The 13,006-nt window shown below is 39.5% G+C and overlaps 1 protein-coding gene across 1 annotated transcript in view; it reads left to right on the forward strand.

Annotated features, from left to right (window-relative positions):
• The window catches only part of pde11a (phosphodiesterase 11a), a 249,993-nt gene that overhangs the window by 153,388 nt on the left and 83,599 nt on the right, over window positions 1-13,006 (forward strand). Inside the window, exons 11-12 of the mRNA XM_072259771.1 lie at window positions 10,033-10,179; window positions 11,490-11,597. Of these exons, the coding sequence (XP_072115872.1) occupies window positions 10,033-10,179; window positions 11,490-11,597 (255 nt within the window). The remainder of the gene's footprint in view (window positions 1-10,032; window positions 10,180-11,489; window positions 11,598-13,006) is intronic.

A 13,006-nucleotide genomic window follows, 5' to 3' on the forward strand; every position in this document is an offset into this window, starting at 1 on the left:
AATTGCTGCTATATCCATGTGAGGCATTTGTTAAAGGCAAAAAGAGATTTTAATGAAATGCTGTCAACTTAGTGTTCAAAGACAATCCGTGAGGCATAAGTAAACAAAACAAAATGATGAAAGATTTACCAACAGAAAGAAAAATATGCACCATATAAATCACACTTCTAGAATGCAGGATTTTTGAAGATTTTAACAGATTGGCTGACAGCCAAGTAGGGGGTTTTCTTAAAACATTAGACCAGTATTATCATCTGACAGAAATGCAGGAACAAAGCATTTTTACTTTTAGATGTTGCATCACAAAATATGTGATTCATATATTGACCAGAGATAACAGTACAAAAATCGTGCACTTCCCTTGCCTCTGCATTATTAATTTGCATCTACTGACTACACATCACAAATCGAATGCCAATTGTTTCATCTCTTTTCAGTAGCTCTTAAAGTTTCCTTTGACTCTGAGTCCTGTCAGCTGGAAGCTCATGCATAACCAAACCATTCAACTTGCAACACGAGAGTCTGCAATGTCTGATCCAGAAAAAAGCCCAGTGCTTATACCCGTTAAACACTACAACATCCACTTATGCACTAAAACTAGAGGAGTATTGATTTCTGATGAATTTTTGGCCAGCCAAGTGTTGAGATTGTACATCTGCAATTAGGTTTCCTCCAGTAAGAGTGACTGCTGACTTCCATAATCATAATGGACGGAGGAGGAGTAGATGGGGAACAAAACCCTCTCAAGTAGGTATACAGTACCATGTTGGATACTGTTGTGGGGATCAGCTTCCGAGGATAAAACAGCAGCAACAGTCCAGTTTGCGTCACTTTACAGGGCAGCGCTGCACAGAAAGAACTGTAAGAGCGATAGTGATAGGGAATTCTATTATAAGAGAGACAAAGGCATATCTATGGCTACAAAGTGTGTTAGTTTCCCTCCTCCCTCCCACCGGTGGCAGGGTCAAGGACGTCTTGGAGCAGCTGGAGGCTATGCTGAAGGAGGCTGAACACACACTGGTGATATCTCCTCGTATGGTGCCGAAACCTCAGCGAATGGATTGCCAAGATCGGAGAACGGCCGAACCCCAACCAGAGAATGCAGTGTAACCACGGTTATCAAGTTAAAGTTAGTGTCAGATCAAAGGAAAAGGTTTAGAACATTTCCAAAACAAGCTGCATGCCTTAGGATTGGGAAACTTGCAGAGGTAGCAAAAGGTGGCAAAATATTGAAAAGAAAAGGTAAGATGTCAGTAGTCCACTCAAGAACATAAAAATAGACGGTAAAATCTTCCATAGAAATGTAAAAAGGAAAAGCTATCATGAGTCCCATACACACTGAAGCAAGAGGAATTATATTGGGGAATAAAGCCACTATAGGGAAATTAAGCATGTATTTTGTGTCTGTCTTTATGGTAACTCACACAGAAATCTCAGAAATCAAGTATAACACATTAAGGGAGAAAAAGAAGCTGAAAAATCATTAGCATTAGAGAAGCTAATGAGACTGAAAGTCAGTTAAGTTCTTAGCACTTCCTCTAAAGGTTATGAAACAGGTGGCTGTAATGAGAGCAAATTATCTTCCAAAATTTCATAGATTCTACTGTGCTTCCCGTAGACTAGAAGGTAACAAACGTCATCTCATTATTTAAGAAAAAAGGCATCTAGTTAGGTCGACTTTAATACCAGGCAAAATTCTAGATACCCTAGCAGTGATTTTGAGAAAACTTTCCATAGAGTGCCAACAATTGGTTGATAAATGAGATCATGGCACATGCAAAGGGGGGTTAAATACTGGCAGAGTGAGGCCTGTTCAATGGACTGGACACAGTGAGTATCTAGTCATTTTCAGATGGGAAGGCTCTGATTTGAAGGGTGCTGCTGGAAAACCCAGTTAGTCAGAATGGTTTGAATGAACAGACAAATTATACCATATTAGTTTACTGGTGATATCAAGCTGGGTGGTAGTTTAGGCTGTGAAGAGGATGCAGTGAGGCTAGCAAAGAGAACTGGAGACATTACGACAAACAGAATATAATGTGGAAAAATGTGAAGTCATTCACTTGTGAAAGGGGAAATAGAAAGCCATGGATTTTTTTTTAAATGGTGGGAGATTGAAAGGTGTTGATGTTCAGAGGTACTTGAATGTTTTTGCATTGAAAGTTAACATAAAGGCAAAGCAAATGATTTGTGAGGTCTGTTGGTAGAACAAGAATTCAGGTGTCTTACTGCAATCACCTACAGCCCTGGTGAGTCATGCATAGCTCCGGTCCCTCTGCCCAAGGAAGGCCACATGAATCAGAGGGAGAGCAACGGCAATTCACCAGAGTGATTCCTCGTACAATGGGCTTGCTGTTTATCAGGAAAGATTGGGTAAAATGCACCTTATCTGGTTTCCTCACTCAACTTACAGGTTGGTAGGTTAACTGAACACTGTGTGTTACCCTTCACTGTGAGGTAATGGCAAAAGGAAGATGGGGAAAGCTGTAGGGACAACTGAGAGAGAATAAAGCTGGGGTTCAGGCAAGTAAGGAGGGGCGAATGGGACTGATGGAGTTGTTCCTTTGGGAGCTGGCCTTCTGTTTTGTTATGAGTCTGTTGAAAATGAGTATTTGCTGTGTGTTGAACTGAGCAAGAAGTACAGTGTGTTTATAATTACAAAATGCTGAACTCCGATCTTCTATTGTAATTTTCCTGTGACCTGGATACCACAGGTGGTGGTGAATTGCTGTTGACTGAATGATGAAGGTTCACCCAGAATCCAATTGGCACTGGGACAAAGATTAGTTTTGGAACACTCCCTTTGATTAAGTGGTATAAAATTAGGGATTCAGAATTAGCAACTATCAATATGAAGGCATTTCTTATGATACATTGGAAATAATGCAGCAGCTTATATGAGCCACATAATACCAAATATAACGCTATAAACGTTAATGATCTGCATATTATTCTTAAAATAAAGTAGTGATCCTAACTGACCTAAGACGGGGAATGTTTTCTAGGATTAAATGTCAGGAATTGTGAAAAATTGAGTTTATATGTATTTGGCTAAGGTGTATGTAAACTTCTGACTTCAGCTGTATAATGCGAAACATAGATACTAGTTTTAAGTTCTTTTGATGTATTTCACAAACTGATGTACTTCATTAGTTTCTAGTGTAGTGTGCATCTTCAGTTAAATTATTTCATTTCTCCAATTAATAAAAGCAAGATCATAAGTTTGACACAAAATCTATTTTGTCTTGTTCACAAATCCTTATAGTGAAGAATAAACTGAATGTTGTGTTTTTGACAGATAAAAGCCAAGCTGAATGTCAGTGTCAACAATGAAAGGATCAACTCAGAGCTAGAATCAAGGCCCATAATTGGTAACCAATACAAGGGCACCTTGTAGATGATTAAAGACTTAGATGAGTTGGAGATAAAAGGGAAATGATGTCCAGAGACTGAAGTTACTCCTGAAATACACACCTGAAAGGGCACAGAATTCCTCAGACTTTACAGATTTTATTCATATACACATAAAATGAAATGAAAGGGAAAACATGAAGTACACAGAGTCATGGGAAATATGCTGCCAGAGAACGTGAAGAGGTTAGGGAAAAGGTAAAGTAAAAAAAATAGGATAAACAAAGTTAACTCACTTGATTTAAGAAGAAATGAAAAGTTTTCAGCAGACAGAATAAAGAGCAAGATGACATTTAGGGATATGCAGGATCATTTCACAAAATATCAAGGCAGATTTTTTTGTCCGGCAGATATCTGACCCTGTACTGAAACTGTTCTCCCATTGACTGCAACATGGCAGTGTGAATTTCCTCGAGGTTCTCAGTTTTCAGGCTGGAAATTCCAGAATTACTGCATGAAACAATAGAAAGAACTAGCTGCCAGAGAACGGTAAGTGGACCATGTCATAGAGCTACAGAGTCCATAAGACCATAAGATATAGGAGCAGGAGTAGGCCATTCAGCCCATCGAGTCTGCTCTTCCAATTCAATCATGGGCTGATCCAATTCTTCCAGTCATCCCCACTCCCCTGCCTTCTCCCGATACCCTTTGATGCCCTGACTAATCAAGAACCTATCTATCTCTGCCTTAAATACACCCAATGATTTGGCCTCCAAAGCCGCTTGTGGCAACAAATTCCACAGATTTACCACCCTCTGATTAAAGTAATTTCTCCGCATCTCTGTTCTAAATGAACATCCTTCAAACCTGAAATCATGCACTCTTGTCCTAGAGTCCCCTACCACGGGAAATAACTTTGCCATTTCTAATCTGTTCAGGCCTCTTAAAATTCGGAATGTTTCTATGAAATCCCCCAACCCCCCTCATTCTCCTGAACTCCAAGGAATACAGCCCAACATACAGTAACTCTTTCATTCCTGGAATCATTCTCGTGAATCTTCTCTGAACCCTCTCCAATGTCAGTATATCCTTTCTAAAATAAGGAGCCCAAAACTGCACACAATACTCCGTGTGGTCTCACGAGTGCCTTATAGAGCCTCAACATCACATCCCTGCTCTTATATCCTATACCTCTAGAAATGAATGCTAACATTGTACTCATCTTCTTCACAACCGACTCAACCTGGAGGTTAACCTTTAGGGTATCTTCCACAAGGACTTCTAAGTCCCTTTGCATCTCTGCTTTTTGAATTCTCTCCCCATCTAAATAATAGTCTGTCCGTTTATTTCTTCCACCAAAGAGCATGACCGTACATGTTCCAACATTGTATTTCATTTACCACCTCTTTGTCCATTCCCCTAAACTATCTAAGTCTCTCTGCAGGCTCTCTGTTTCCTCAACACAACCTGCTCCTCCACCTATCTTTGTATCATCAGCAAATTTAGCCACAAATTCATTAATCCCATAGTCCAAGTCATCGACATACATCGTAAAAATCAGTGGTCCCAACACCAAACCCTGTGGAACTCCACTGGTAACTGGCAGCCAGTCGGAATATTCCCACTCTCTGTTTTCTGCCGATCAGCCAATGCTCCACCCACGCTAGTAACTTCCCTGTAATTTCATGGGCTCTTACCTTGCTAAACAGCCTCACGTGCAGCACCTTGTCAAAGGCCTTCTGAAAATCCAATAACACCACATCTGCTGCATCTCCTTTGTCTACTCTGCTTGTAATTTCCTCAAAGAATTGCAGTGGTTTGTCAGGCAGGATTTTCCTGTCAGGAATCCATGCTGGCTTTGGCCTATCTTGTCATGTGCCTCCAGGTACTCCATAATCTCATCCCTAACAGTCGATTCCAACAACTTCCCAACCACTGATGTCAGGCTAACAGGTCTATAGTTTCCTTTCTGCTGCCTCCCACCCTTCTTAAATAGCGGAGTAACATTTGCAATTTTCCAGTCATCCAGTACAATGCCAGAATCTAGCGATTCTTGAAAGATCATTGTTAATGCCTCTGCAATCTCTCCAGCTACTTCCTTCAGAACCAAGGGTGCATTCCATCAGTTCCAGGAGATTTATGCACCCTCAGACCATTAAGCTTCCTGAGCACCTTCTCAGTCGTAATTTTCACTGCACGAACTTCACTTCCCTGACACTCTTGAATGTCCAGTATATTGCAGACATCTTCCACTGTGAAGACTGATGCAAAATACGCATTCAGTTCCTCTGCTGTCTCTGCATCTCTTATTACAATATTTCCAGCGTCATTTTGTATTGGCCCTATATCTACCCTCAACTCTCTTTTACCCTTTATATACTTAAAAAAAGCTTTTAGTATCATCTTTTTTGATATTAGTCACCAGGTTCCTCTCATAATTCATCTTTTCCTTCTGAATGACCTTCTTAGTTCCCTTCTGCAAGTTTTTAAAAGCTCCCCAATCCTTTATCTTCCCACTAGCTCTGGCCTCCTTCAATGCCCTTCTTTTTGCTTTTACTTTGGCTCTGACTTCATCAGTCTGTGTCGCAGCATAATACAGCATCAGCCTGAGTCACAGCATAATACAGCAAGGAAACAGGCCTTTCAGCCCAACTCATTCATCCTAGCCATCGACCTAAGCTATTCCCATTTGCCTACGTTTGGCCTGAGTCTCTCTAAGTCAAAGATTTCCAGCCTTATTTATGCCATGGACCAATACCATTAAGCAAGGGGGCTCTTGGGCCCCAGGTTGGGAAACCCTCCTCTAAATCTTTCCTGCCCATATACTTATCCAAGTGCATCTTAATATTGTTATAGTAGTCAGCTCAACTTCTTTCTCTGGCAGCTTGTTCTACATATGCACTATTCTCTGCGTAAAGAAGTTGCTCCAGGGGTCTGCCTTTCAAATACTTTCCTCTCACTTTGAATCTATTCCCTCCCTCTAGGGTCCTAAGGTCTTGGCCTGAAACATCGACAATATTCTTTTCCATAGATGCTGCTTGGCCTGCTAAGTTCCTCCAGCATTTTGTGTGTGTTCCTTGGATTTCCAGCATCTGCAGATTTTCTCTTTTTCCTCTAGTATTTTATTCCTTTTTCCTGGAAACTCTAATTTAATTTGATTGTTTTTAAATATACAGTTGGTTTAAATATTTTCATGCTTTTGTAAACTATGGTTTACAAAACTATGGTATCATAGTTTTGGATAATACAACATAGAATCAGCCCCTTTGACCCAGCTTGTTCCTGCCGATGATGGTGCCCACCAAACTAGCCCCACTGGCGTGGGAGATGAACTCCAGTGACAGGAAAATCTCAGAAATATTGGAAAAGTTACTCAGTGTTTAACAGGGATCGTAACATGGTGGGAGTGACATTAAGGACTGTATTGTTTTGTATGGGGGCAAAGCAGGTGGCAAAAGCTAAAACTAACGCAGCATTGGAATGCTGGCAGTAATGCAGGACCCAGGGTGTAATGCGAGCTGCAGGTTACAACTTAACTCTCTAATATTGGCACATATTTGCTGCCTTTAATTTTGGATAATTGGTGTTCTTAGGACGCCTGGAATTTACCAGTGAAAGTGCAATGTTTGAAGTACAAAGTGGAACTGAGAAGCTGAAACAATCTAAGGGAAGATTTTCATGTAGTTCCTTCCCTGCTTGTGGGAGTGGGTTTGCTTACAATTTGTCCCTCTGCTCTGACAGCAGTTGGGATGAATTTATCACCTGGTTCTCTAATGCTGATGTGGGACCAACCAAACAGGTCACCAGCCTGACAGTTTCATCAGCAAGATGATCAAAAAACAAGGCACAAACATGAGAAAGTCCGCAGATGCTGGGAATCCAAGGCAACACACACAAAATGCTGGAGGAACTCCACAGGTCAGGCAGCATCTGTGGAAAGGAATAACCAGCCAGTGTTTCAGGCTGAGACCCTTTATCTGGTCCCTTCAAAAGCAAAGCAATGCCGTTTGCTTTGGGTGGAGTAACGTAGTGCCCCAGGGACAAAGTAGCATCAGCCTTGGTTTCCAATGGTGACAGTGGAAGCCCAGCTCTCATAGTCAGGTATTTCCTTCTAATCTCCAAATACTCTTTTCTATATGCTGTTCCTGTGTCTTAACTTGCTGTATTCCGTCTCTGCTGTTCCTTTATTGTCATCAAGTCTAAATCCTGAAGTTCCATGCGCTGTGTGGCTAGGTACAGCTCAAACTCCATCTATAGATTTGCCAATGACACAACTATTGTTGGCAGAATTTCAGATGGTGAGGAAGAGGTGTAGAGGAGTGAAATAGATCAACTGGTTGAGTGGTGTTGCAAAAGCAACCTTACTTTCAATGTCAGTAAGATCAGGGAATTGATTGCGGACCTCAGGAAAGAGAAGTCGAGGGAACACACACCAGTGCTCAGTGAGGGATAAGCAGTGGAAAGAATAAGCAGTTTCACATTCCTGGGTATCAGTATCTCAGAGGATCTACCCTGGGCCCAACATATTGATGCAATTATAATGAAGGCATCTCATCGGCTGTATTTGATTAGAAGTTTAAGGAGTCTTGGTATGTCACCAAAGACTCTCGCAAATTTCCATAGATGTACCGTGGAGAGCATCCTAGCTGGTTGCATCACCGTCTGGTACGGAAGGACCGCTGTACAGGATCAGAAAAAGTTGCAGAAAGTTGTAAACTCAGCCAGCTCCATCATGAGCACCAGCCTCCAGAACATCAAGGACATCTTCAAAAGGCGATGCCTGAAAACGGTGGCATCCATCATAAGGACCGCCCATCACCTAAGACATGCCCTCCTCTCATTGCTACCATCAAGGGAAGGTACTGGAGCCTGAAGACACCCAATCAATGTTTCAGGAACAGCTTCTTCCCCTCCACCATCAGATTTCCAAGTGGAAAATGAACCCATGTGCACTACCTCACTATATTTTCTTTTTTTTTGTTCTCTTTTTGCACTACTGATTTAATTATATATATGTATATATTTGTAGTTTATTTTTTTATTGAAATTCATCATCAAACAAACATTTCCATAAGATGTATTTCAGATACTGTACATATATATCATATAATCATATTTGTCACAAGTCTCCACGTAAGACCATATATTTTGTTTATATACCTCAAGAATGGTTGAAAAGCGATAAATATTTAATGAATATACTGCTGGTGGCTGGTAAAATGGTTATCACAGGAGAGCCCAACTTTAAATGTATGGATGGAAATTACAATGGACATTTACAAAATGGAGAAGATAACAACATCTTTTAATCATAAGTTGGAACAATTTGATTCATACTGGGAAAAATGGTTTAACTACATAACACCTCATAGGCCTGATTTTATTCTCACAAGTCAATGAATATGTTGTAAAAAAAATCACTCCCTATTTTGTACATAGTTTTCTTCTTTTGATTATATATGTATTTCTTATTGTAATTTATAGTTATTATTATGTACGGCAATGTACTGCTGCTGCAAAACAACAAATTTCATGACATATGCCGGTGATATTAAACCTGATTCTGATTCTGAACAGCACTTTGGTACTATGTTCAAGAGATCACTGCAGCAGTATTCACTGTCACCTTCATAATCAATTAGTGATTAACATTGCAGACAAAAGCATAATAGTCCTGCACCATTTAAACTCTGCCTCGTGAATGCAGGGAGGTGTGCATCAGTGAGCAGTTCCAGTGGAGTAAGAAGTGTTGGGATTTGCATCCGCCTGAGGTAGTGACACTCATAGCACTGTAGACATTATATCAATGCAACCTGTTATTACAACAATATATCAGCTGTGTATTTTACTCTATCCCGCTTTCTTTTCCATTGAACAATAGAAATATATCAAAGTAACAACCTATAGCTGACTTCATCATTCCCAGAAACATTGTCACCCTCTAAGAATTAAAATGTGTAAAGCAACAGTAGTTTCTTCTAACTCTTCTGTTGAATACAGCACTATTACCATTCTAATATTGCCTGTGCATAATACTTTTCACAAAACAAAATAAATTGTTGTATTCAGCCTGTGTCATTTAAATATTAAAATATTGTCTCTCACATATTAATTTCTCTCACATATTAAAATTCCATGAATAAATCAATGGTCAATTTTCAATATATACAATTAATGTTTTGTTAAGGAAAACAACCAAAAACATTTGAAAGTGATAAGGTGTTAGAGCAATCGATCAGGTATATGATAGAGCACATAGAGCTACTGATCAGGTATATGATAGAACATACAGAGCTATTGATCAGATGTATGATAGAGCATGGGGAAAACAAATGTATTTTCTTTACTCAAATCTCGGAATAAGTTATTGTTTTGATAATGACATTTAACAGAACCTGGCTCCTGAGAAGTACACTGAAGTAAAATAGGGACACCAATGCATAAATTCTTTGAAAAGCTCTATAATTTATCATTTGCTATACCACCATCTCTGTAAGTGACTTTTTAAACATCTCCCTGAAGATGTAATGGTAGTCCAAAGTATTGATCTTTTTACCTCTGGAGGATTTTCTTAAAAGCACTTCCTCTGTTAAAATGCTGTTTGTTATGTAGAACAGATGAAAGTCAATTGAAACCACAATTTTGAATTATTAAAACCCTGAAAATTCTCTCCACTTGCAGGCAGCCAACATCCCACTTGCTTCTGAACTCAATATTGATGATTTCCATTTCAATGATTTCTCCCTCGACAAGGATGCTATGATCACTGCTGCTCTCCGAATGTTTATGGAGCTTGGAATGGTGCAGAAATTTAAAATTGATTATGAGGTAATTCACCCAAATACATGTTGAATAATTTACATGATACCCTTTCTGTAGATGACAGGTGTTTGCTTATGCTATGTAGAATGTGTTAAGAGATGTTCCTGGTCCTGTCAGAAATCAAGCCTATCATTTTTGGCTTTTTTATCTGCCTTGAAGTTCCCCATATTTGTCTCTGTATCCTGCAGAGCGCTCAGCAATATTAAGCATAACCATTACTAGATAGTTATTATCTCCATTACTCCTCAGATACTGATTATTCATTTTCCTAATTGTGTGACAACCTCAGTTTTCTGTTCAAGTCTACATTTCTTTCCACAGCTGGTACCAAGTTCAGCGTTCTGCTCTTCTATAATTCAAGTGCTTTTATTCACAGTTCCACCAAGCCCAAATGGCAGGATAAGAAGTCACCGTCAAGGACTCTGATCTATGAGTTGCTTTAATAGCGTCTCCTGGGTCATGCAGCCTCCTGGGGACAATCCTAACTTGCCTCCACTAAACCTTGTGCCTAAATTTTCACTCCAAAGTTATCCCCAGATCCAACCAGACCCTTGCTTCCTTCTCACTCACGTGCGGCACTTTGAAAACAAATGTGGGTGTAGTTTTGATACATGCTTATCTTGGCCAGACTTACCTCCTCTTCACCCCTCTCAACAATATAAATACTTGTGTTGTCATATTGTTTTGTCAAGAGTGTAACTAACTGAACAATAAAAGCCATAAAGAAATTATTTTTGTCTTGCGCTGAAGCATAACCCTGAGGAAGCTTATACCACCCTCCAGGTATTTGTTCAGGCAGGCATGATATTTATTCAATCCTGAAAAGCAATTTAAGTTCCAGTACCTATCCACCACCTCCACTATTGTACACACTCAACAATTCATGCATTCAATACCTCAAGAATCATCTTCACATGTTCTCATTATCGGTCTCCTTATCTTCAGTAGAGGTTTGCTAACCAGTCACATGCATGACTGTGACCATCACTGTACTGGCTTAAGCTCAGTCCTCGTAGCCTTAACTTCCTTAGCACAACTTAGCGTGCTTCTGCTTTGACCCATCCACTTTTATAGCTCCTCCTTCTGGAAAATACTATCATCTCACTTCTACTCTCTCTCCGCTCTAAATATCTGCCAATCTCCCTGCCATGTTTTTAAGAATCTCCTCAAAATCGAACTTCTCACCCTTATATTCAGTCACCTTTTCTCATCCTTTTCTCAAATGTAATGCATTGCTCACCTAAGAGTGTAATTTTAAAGTTTTATTGCAAATGCAAGTTGATGTGTACGTTGTATTAACGCAGTATATTCTACAGACTTTGTGCAGGTGGTTGCTAACCGTCCGGAAGAACTACAGAATGGTTCTGTACCACAACTGGCGACATGCGTTTAATGTGTCTCAGTGCATGTTTGCAATGCTGACTGTAAGTATTCTTAGTAACAAGATGAAGTATCTAAACAAAGTAAAATACCGTCATCCTGCTCTTTGAAACAAAATAGAGCAGTTATGGATGTAAACAGCAGGTCCGGTGGCATTTCGGAACAGAGGAACAGAGTGAACTTTTTGGACTAGTGGTCTTTATCAGAACAATTATATTTCTTCCATGTGCTCCGGTTTCCTCTCGCATCGAAAGGCGTAAATATTAGTAGGTTAACTGGTCACAGTTTTATGTAGGTTTTGGGTTAATTTTAACTTCGTTCACTGAGTTAAGTACGTTTTACTTTATACCACTAGAAGTTAAGAAAACACAAGAACTTTGACAGGAACTTCGCCACCTTAGTGCAGCTAAGCATAGACATTTTGTTCTGAGTGTGATTAAGTACGTCCCTTTCTCCAGTGACAGTGCTACTATTAGAATGGAATACTGTGTTTAAAATTATTTTATGACTTTGGAAGGGATGATAAATAAGCACTTCAAAATTATAACAAGAATAAACTCATGTAAAAGCTGGCTAATCCATTAATATTGTAGAGCAGTTGTTAACTTAAGTTATTCATAAGAAGTTATACAGCAGAGAAAGGGATCTTGGATTATTTAATGAAAGAATTGCAATAAGTTTATGCAAATTTCTTCCCATCCTCAGAAACTAGAAATGACCAAATGTTAATGTGGAGGATAAGGATCGATATTCTGTAGCTCTCTTTAACAGAAATTTAAAAAATTACAGGTCATCAAATCACTATCATGAATGCTATGAAATCAAATCATTAATTGCTGTGAAATCTAGGTTTCCAACCGACTAAGACAAGTATCCAATTGGTAGGCATTTCAAATGATGTTGCTGTACTTTAGTCTAGTGACAAAAGTCAGATTTGTTATCTTTGATCCTCACCTGCCAGCAAGTGATTTGCATTAACAAAGCATCTTTCAAGTGCTGGAGAAAGTAACCCAAGAATAATTTTAAAGACTACAACAGCTTTTGTCCTGGTTTAGTCTGTCAGTGTCGTTGTTCGTAAAACTCAATTCCTTCTTTTGCCACTCTGAGGAACTCCCATACAGACAGTGCAATGAGAATGCACCAAAGGACTATTTTTGCACTGTTCCTCCACCTTAAGGACCCTAGAATTAGTAGCAAGAATTTCAAACTGTGCAATAAGCCATTTTGAATTGAAATGAGTAGAAATGTCTTCATTCATAAATTGGGCAGCTTTGGAATACTCCATCTGAGTAGACCATAAAGGCTGTCAGTATTTGCATTCAAAACAGAACTGGTAAATTATTGGATATTAAAATACCGAATGATATAGGGATCAGGCAGGTATATGTTTTTGAGGTAGAAGATAAGCAATGAATTTGGTAATTGCAGAGAAGATTGAGGGGCCAGGTGGCCC

This window comes from Mobula birostris, chromosome 6, assembly GCF_030028105.1.
Source record: "Mobula birostris isolate sMobBir1 chromosome 6, sMobBir1.hap1, whole genome shotgun sequence".
NCBI classification, from domain to species: Eukaryota; Metazoa; Chordata; class Chondrichthyes; order Myliobatiformes; family Myliobatidae; genus Mobula; species Mobula birostris.